This window comes from Chanos chanos, chromosome 1, assembly GCF_902362185.1.
Source record: "Chanos chanos chromosome 1, fChaCha1.1, whole genome shotgun sequence".
Classification (NCBI taxonomy): Eukaryota; Metazoa; Chordata; class Actinopteri; order Gonorynchiformes; family Chanidae; genus Chanos; species Chanos chanos.
The window spans coordinates 48,206,353-48,214,860 of NC_044495.1; the positions used below are offsets into that span (position 1 = coordinate 48,206,353).

Sequence of the window (8,508 nt, forward strand, 5' to 3'; positions counted from 1 at the left end):
AGGCTAAATTGTTAGCAGAGGTGGGTAGTAACGTGTTACGTTTACTCCGTTACATGTACTTAAGTAATTTTTCCAATAAATTGTACTTATAGGAGTAATTTTAATGCACAATACTTTTCGCTCTTATACTCAAGTTCATTTATGATTTTAAAAATGTACTTATACTCCGTTACATTAGACTAAACGCTTCTCGCTACTTCTATTTAATTTATTAAATAAAAGTAATTAATTTATTAAATTATTTTTATTGACACGCGCACAGTTTGTACTACGTCGACGGCTTTGATACACGTTTATATTGCTATGTTTGGCTCACTGTTTCAAATAAACCACACCCCTCCTGTGGTACACAGCACTTAAACGTGTTGTTAACACAGTAGCATATGCGCTGGAGAGAGAACATGGAGATGGCTAACGTCAGCTGACTGAGCTTCATGAAACAGAGAAGAGTGTTCCAACAGCGCTCGTTTCAACGGTGGAGAAGAGATTTTGGACGTTGCTCCAAACTTTCAGTAAGCTCTGCAGCTGCATCGGGGCTAAGCACTGGGGTACCTTCACTTGATACATGTGTGTAGGAGCACCGGGACACAAAGGTAGATTGCACTGTTCTTTTTGCTGTAAGGATTGCTGTGTTGCTTCTGAGGTGAGTAAGGTAAGGGTAGCACTCCTCATTGTAGTCTGCCTCTCCACAAGTGGCCTCAGTTCACTTTTAGTTTTGTTTAGTGTCCGTTGGGCTGGAATTTGATGCATTTTTTGGGCTTAATCACTGTAAAGGTTTTGTAAAGGCCTTTCTTATTGAATTTGTAATTAAGTGTTGCTTTTATTCCCCTTATTCTTAGGTTTCTGTTATTTGGGTTATTTTGGTTCTTTGGTTCATTATTGTTCATTTTGTTTCCCTTTTTGTGCCAGAAGTGTATGTGTTTATCATTTAGTCTTTGTGTTGATTAATAAAATGGTAACTGTGCACCATGAATGTAATTGTCTTCGTAAAAGATGCAGTCCCCTCCTACCGGGACAGTAGCTTATTTGTGGTGTTTTTTGTCAGATATTGCAAGTACAAAGCTTAGTAACTAATCTGGCTAAATTAACTCAGAATAAATGATTAATCACATCCTAAGAAAGGAATTTTATGGGTTTGTTCTTCTAGCAGAACAGTCATAGGGCCATTCTATTACGAGGTATACTACTTACTCTGACTCAGCTTAGCTGGGTTAGTTATTAAGCCAAATACTTGGAATACCCCTCTGGTTTTTGCTATTGGTACATAGTAAACACACCAGTTTCACCTGACCTTTTTATGTGGAAATACGCACTATGGTTAAATTGTTTTCATTCAACAAATTACACTTTCATGCAGTCCTCTTAACTTGCCATGAGGTGACTGGAGAGTACAGCAGTAACATTAACTGTTTTTTATTATTTTGTAGTTAAGGCTGATTTCAGGGATACTCGCAGTAGCAAGATGCATCATTGCCCAAGTTTATTAAACAGTTGATTATTGTTATCACATTTGATGAACGAATGCCTGACTGCCATGTTCTCTTATGCATACCTGAAATTTCCAAATGTAATGGAAAACCAGTTTGTATCAACAAATTAAGTATTTCAGTATTTATTTATCTCATTAAAGAAATTTTGGGTTACATGCTTGATCTTATATTTTCTAAGTCTCTTATTTCTCCACAGAATGTTTTTATTGCTGCATTTTAGTGAACTAAATGATTTAGTATGTATAAATTGTATAGAATATCACATCAAAATTGTTAGTCAAAGTTACAGTAAAGGCGGTGCTTAATTCTTATCAATACTGCCAGTAATATGCTCTATTGTCAAAAATGACTACATGGTACTGTATTTGGGACTATAGTGAAATTGAGACTTGATTGGTTCCTTAACACGTTCCCAACCATGTGACCTTATGGTTTCCACCATTACTCAGTGGGCCACTGTTTTGGTCAACCATGTGCCTGTGCTGTGGTTGTTACCTAAGCTGACGGTCGCTGTCCATGTATGAGGTGCTGAAGTGGGATCATTGGGTCGAGATGCAGCACAGCACTGATGCCCTGAGGCGCAGGATTTGCACACTGGACACTGAACAACAAACTCACAGCATAAAGTACACATGTAGTCTGAGCTGCCATGATGTGATGATCTACACTGTGGGTTGCTTCAACTCAGAGAATGTGATAATTATCAAGTCTGAGAGTGAAGAAAAAAGCTGTATTTGGAGTGGAAATGCAGCAGCTTAAATATTGTGTCACAGTTCTTCATATGATGTTGCGGAACGTTACAGCAGGAACCCTTGTGAATCTTGAATGTCCCGGAGCAAAACAAACAAAGAAGCAAACAAAAACATAATGTAAAAAAAAAAAAAAAAAAAAGGAGAGCCCAGCAGGCCCTAGACTGTAGACACACTTACCCAGAGACAGGCTGAGATGTACCAGAGAGCAGGGTTGAAAACTGATCTAAACAGATATGACTGATTATCTCTGAGACCTCCACCTCCTTTGTAGGTACTGAGCTGTCTGCCTATCCACTGTTGGCCACATGCACTGACCCCTACATGTGTAAGTGTTTCTCTTGCACGAGTGGCCATGACAGCCAAAGCACCAATTCCACCCTACTCTAGATTTATTTCTAAGGTCTTCATGGCAACAGTCCCCATGGATATAACTTTGTGGTGCAGTCATACTGAACAGCTTCTTATCAAAAACAAGGTCATCCACACACAGAAAAAGAGACAGACAGAGACAGAGAGAGAGAAAAAAAGAAGACATTTTAATAGCACTACAAGAAGCTTGACAATATGTTCTCAGTAAATCCACTTGGAAAACTTAGCCATTTTGTCCAATATGAACATCTCCACATTCACAATTTTTTTTCCTTCATATAATCAGATTTAACATGCCAGTTGTGCACTCAAGGCAATACTTGTCAGAGGAAACAGGGGACTCAGTTGCAGACTCACTGATAATTAAATAGGATGTTTATTTTGCCAGGCAAAAGTCTTTCAATACACTTGACCAAAAACGGAATCCAGAAAACAAGCAGGGGTCATACCATAGAGCAGTCAGAGGAAGGTGAACAATCCAAAAACGGAAGGCAAAGGCAAATGCCAGAGACAGGCAAAAGATTCAAAACCAGATGCAGGGCAAGGCAGGCAGGCAGAAGAGGCAAAATCCAACAGGCAAACAAAGTAAAAAAACAGGCAGAGGTCACACACAGAAGACAATCAGAATAACAAAAGGCTAGCACGACACACTGGGAAAGCAGTACAAACTGACAAACAACAGGTAGAACAGGCAGGGTTTAAATAGACAGACTAATTACAACTTCATCGAGAGACAGGTGAGCACAATGACACAATAAGTGAGGGGGGGGGGGGCAGGGCACATGGAAAACCAAAACAAACAAAAGCACATGACAAAACCAAAAACAAATGACAGCTAACACCAAACATGACCAGCAGGGGCACAACAGAGAAGATAGTTCATGCAGGGACCCTGACAATACTGGTCAATTTCAGTGTACTACCCCCACCCCCACCCAGAATCTGAAAAAACTGTTTGACACAGTATCATCAGTCAGCAGAATTTAATCATACAAAAAGTGTGTCATGCCTTGTTTGATTGGCTACGGTTCTTTTGTTCTGTTGCAGAGTGATATTTAAGGTATGAAACTGGTATGGTGATTATTTATTGGTGTTAAGGTATGGTATTGCTACTCTGACAGTAACAGAATCTACCTCGGAGACGACAGTGAGACGGAGAGTTCAGTGCTTATTGGAAATACAAAAAAAAAACAAAAAAAAAAAAAACGTAATTGTACTTATGGTTTGAATGGGGGATTTCCATCCAACTAATACTCAAGTGACACCGCGCACTTCCTATGCTGTTTATCTGTAGTACTTCGGAGTAGCCAGAGGGTGGAACCAACGACAAATAAAAACAGTTTCCGTAAAGTAACATTTCGAACTGATGTGTTGCGGCACACCGGTGATATCATTTGATAATGCGGTATGTCCCAAATGTCCTTACCTTATATTCATGCAACACTTATTTAAGTGACACTGTAACATAGGTGGGCATCTTTCAAATGAAGGAATAATTGGGCGTGGCCAGAAGGAGAAACCGAAAGTACCTGTCAAACATTTCCGTGTAGTACGTATTCATTCAGAAATCACCAAAAGGGATTCTTCAGGCCACCATCCAACTGTTCCGTAACTCAAATTAGCAATGTCAGGAACCGTTAAAGATTTCTCACTACGATACGACCCAATCAATGAAGCAAACACGTTTAGTAGTGGCGACTATATCAGAGGACGGGTTATTCTGGAGGTCACCAAAGAGATCAAAGTTAAGACGCTTGTTGTCAAAATCAAAGGAGAGGCAGACGTACATTGGACGGAGAGTCGTGATGACCATGACGATTCCTATTCGGCTAAGGAAAGATACTTCAAATCGAAACAATATTTTATTCACGACGGCTCCAAAAAAGGTAAGGGTCAGACATTCCAATACTACACAAACACGTTAACAACATATTTTTTTCCCGCATGACAGGGGTTTATTGATAAGCCAAATCTCAATCGATCTGTTGTAATCACCATATTATTCTGCGTTATTAGTTTTAAAATAAGTTATATGGTTATGGACAAGGGGAAAACCACCTTAGACAGTTTCCATTACGTTTGTCTTCTTCACAGGAAACGGCGGTGCTGTCAGTGGAGAAACGTGTAAGTGTAACCTATTCCGCATTTTGTTTAGACAAATCTGCAGATTGTCTTTTAACTGAAAGTAATGTTACTTTCACCACGCAGTACTACAGGTATTGCACAAACAATTTTGTGTGTGTATTAAAGTGAATAACAGATCACTTCAAGTGTTACTGAAACCTTATAAAAGATGAATCACTTTTATGTCTTCCTGTTGTAAAATAAAACTCTTCTCTCTTTCATTAGACAGTAATGTAGTGTCTCCAGGGAGTCATGTATATGAATTCTGCTTTCAGCTTCCACAAGGGTAAGAGCAGTCTGTGGTTTATAAAATAGAATTTCTTTATAAAATTAATTTGAGTATTTAATGATCTTGGACAGCATTTCTTTTTCCACCAGAACACAGAAGAAAATGAATTTAAAGCTATATTACAGCATTTTATCCTGAAAATTGTTTAAATAATCAAAGACCATTAGCACTTTACAAATAACTGCCAAAATGAAGGAAACCCCAACATGAAGTTTCTTAATTGGATCTTGTGTCACCATGAGCCAGTTTCATTGTGCATTGGCATTGTGCAAATGTGTGGAACTACAGGAAGGGCATGACACCATTTCTTCAACAGAAATTCCAATAAACTGAGTTTTGTGGTTGGTGCTCAAAAGTACAGTCTCAAGGCCCACTCCAGAATCTTCCATAAGTCTTCAGTTGAACTGAGATCTGGTACCTGAGATAACCATGACATGTGGTTCTCATGGTTTTTATGCTTATCAAACGTTTAACTCATGCAGTGGGAGGTTTTTTCATCCTTGGTGAGACCTCTCCCATCAGGATGGAGGTACTTCACCACAGGATAAAGGTCACCACTCCGAATGCCTTCGTGTTTACTTTGTTATACCTTCATGTCTTTGGAGTTGAGTGGACTTAAACCATTTGTTGAGACTCCCATATTTTCATCCTGTAATGAAGCTGTGCTAGGAACCTGTGTGAGTGTATGCATGCTTTATAGCTGTGTAACAGTTTCCGTTAGCTGGTAATTACTGCTTTTTGCCTGGTAAAATTTAGAAAAGACTGATAAATTAACAACTTGCTCGTCAAAATGTCCGGTAATAATGCTCATACAAAACGTGGCCAAAACGAAGGCTATCCCTAAACAGGACATTTGTATTTTGACAGCAAAACAGCCTATTAACAGCATTGGAAGCTGCGAAGACACATTGGACATGTTTGATTTCAAGTCGGCAGCAAACACTTTCACATGTTATATGATACAGGTTACAGATGTTTCATAATAGCCTATATTTTGGTGGTTAATGTTGAGGTTTTGCTCAGTCGTTACTGTTCATTTTGCTTAATAATCAGTAATGTTCATTAGATAGTCAAACTGATTTGAGGTCATTGTCATTCTTTCATCAACCAAGGTGTACATTATATTTACACTTGTAACATAGACTATTATTGAAATGTGACTGGTAAGTTTCACATTTGTCCGGTAAAATAAATCCTTTCTGGACATCGGTCTGGCAAGAAAGAATCCTAGCGGAATCCTTGCTGTGTACTGTTGTATCCTATTGTTGTAGTGCTGTTAACGATTTGTTGTTGCTGTTGTTGTTGTTTGTGTGTTGTAGGCCAATGCCATCATCTTTTAAGGGTCTGCATGGAAAAATTCTTTATACACTGGAAGCTAAGATGAGCAGATCATTGAAACCTCCAAAGAAACTGTCAAGCGAATTCAGCTTTGTCTCACCAGCTTATGGGAATGCTGTGGAGTTGATGGTACGTGTTTAGTTGTTTTTCTTTTTTTTTTTTCTTTTAAGTTTTCTTAGATAGCAGAATAGGTTTGTCATAGCAATTGAGTTTTTTGAGACAACACAGAACCTATTGGGTACAGTGTGTGCTGTGACCTCTGCAAAACAAATTTACAAGAGAAAACAAGTTTAACATGGTTTACTGAACTCTATGTTAATCAACAATTCCTTAAACGATTGTGTTGTTGTATCACTGCGGTCAAGTTCCCTCTTCTTTCTTCACACATAGAGGCCTCTGTTTGGTGAAACAGATAAAAAAATGAAACTCTTCACCTCTGGAAATGTCTCCATGAAAGTCAACACTGAGAAGAAGGCCTTCGTGCAAGGTTGCATTGCAGTATCAGATGGGAAATTTCTGAAGAAAATGAATAAATGTCATTTTAAATGAAACTTGCAAATTTGTCTGATGTCTTGTGTCTTTCTCTTTTTCACAGGTGAATTGCTGAAGGTCATAGCCGCTATTGAAAATTCTTCATCTCGTGCTCTCAAACTGAAATACAAACTTCTACAAACCCAAAAGTTCATTGCTTCAGGATCTACCAATTCTTCACACGAAGTCATCTTGAAAGAAGTTGGGGATCCAGTCCCGTCTGGACAGAACCAGACTATCACTAGACAACTGCAGCTCCCAGCTGACCTCCAGCCCTCCATTTGGTATTGTAACATCATCAAAGTGGAGCACACTCTGAAGGTGCCTTAATGTGCAATTTTCATCATTGCTCTATATCATTTTACAATATATACTAATAACCCAAGCTGTCTTTTAGGGAAATGCACATATATTGAATCTTTTGAATATGTAGGTCTCAGACAGGATAACAAAATATGTTGTACCTAGCATCGCAGAGAGGTTATGTTGGATGACCGTCCAACATGCAGACTTTACAAAACCTGCTTTAATTTCTACTCCATCAAAACCCTGCCGTCATTACTGCTCTTGTGTGTTCATTTTGAAGCTACGTGTATTATAGTGTATGTTAGCATTCACACTCACAGACCAGTAGATACAGCCTTATTTGATTGTTAAGTCTAGATCAGATCAGAATGTTATTTCAATTGGCTGACTATAATGAATTCAGCCAATCAGGTATGTCATTTTACCAGTGCTTTGAAAAATGATATGGTCTAATAATATGTTTGTTTGTCTAAATTGTGACCGTTTTGTTCTGTTTAAGGTGTACCTGGATGTTCCCTATGCTTCAGACCCAGAAGTCATTTTCCCATTGGTTATTCTACCTCGAGGGCAACACTTTGGTCTCTTGTCTACACCCTCAGGAGGTCTCTTTGGAAACCCTGCTCAACCAGGATGGAATGGTCCTCCTACCCATAATGCAGCAGGGCCATATCCAAGTGCCTCTGCCTCTGGAGTTTACCCTCCTCCAACTGCACCAGGACCTAATCAGCATCAGTATCCTCCAGCTGTGCACCCACAATCTGCAAACCCAGGAGCACCTCCACCCATGTATTCAGAATTATACCCAACTCCATCTGCCCCAGTACTATATCCAAACTTACCACCCTTTAACGCACCAGGTTTCTGCCCAGCCCCAAGTGCCCCAGGACAGTATCCAAACCCAAATGTCTCAGGGTCTTTAACAGTGCCTACTGCCTCAGACTGCAATCCACCACCTTACACCGCCACTGCCCATCCAGTTCCATCTGCCCCAGGATACTGTCCAGATGCAACCACACCAGAGCCCTGTCCCTCTAAGACGCCTCTGTAGTTTCCTCAGTCTGATTGTTCTTGTGTGTGTAAAGTGCCTGGATGCTGAGCATTAGATTTCTCATTTCAAACTCACTCAGTGCGAATGTTAGATTAAGTTTTAGGTGCCCTACACTGTGACCATATTGCATTTGTACATTTCACAGAATTTCTGAAACCATGTAGGCGAATGTAGCTATAAATGATCAAGTTCTAAAACAGTGCAGGAACATTGTAGAATCTTTGATGTGTTTAAATCCTGCTGTTCACTATGGGATGTTTA

At 39.4% G+C, this 8,508-nt stretch overlaps 1 protein-coding gene across 1 annotated transcript; it reads left to right on the forward strand.

Moving 5' to 3' along the window:
• The first annotated feature begins 4,235 nt into the window (after window positions 1–4,235).
• Window positions 4,236–8,247, forward strand: LOC115804344 (arrestin domain-containing protein 3-like). Its single transcript, XM_030764734.1, has 8 exons — window positions 4,236–4,503; window positions 4,706–4,735; window positions 4,961–5,021; window positions 6,344–6,491; window positions 6,753–6,849; window positions 6,958–7,214; window positions 7,699–8,005; window positions 8,090–8,247. Exons 1-8 carry the CDS (start codon window positions 4,236–4,238, stop codon window positions 8,245–8,247), a joined length of 1,326 nt encoding a protein of 441 aa, XP_030620594.1.
• Window positions 8,248–8,508: the final 261 nt, after the last annotated feature.

Bases quoted from the DNA above. Each gene is read 5' to 3' on its own strand.
- LOC115804344 (XM_030764734.1), top strand. From the start codon at position 4,236: ATGTCAGGAACCGTTAAAGATTTCTCACTACGATACGACCCAATCAAT. The intron at 4,504-4,705 runs GTCAGACATTCC...TCTTCTTCACAG, and splicing joins CGGCTCCAAAAAAGGTAAGG to GAAACGGCGGTGCTGTCAGT. The intron at 4,736-4,960 runs GTAAGTGTAACC...CTCTTTCATTAG, and splicing joins TGCTGTCAGTGGAGAAACGT to ACAGTAATGTAGTGTCTCCA.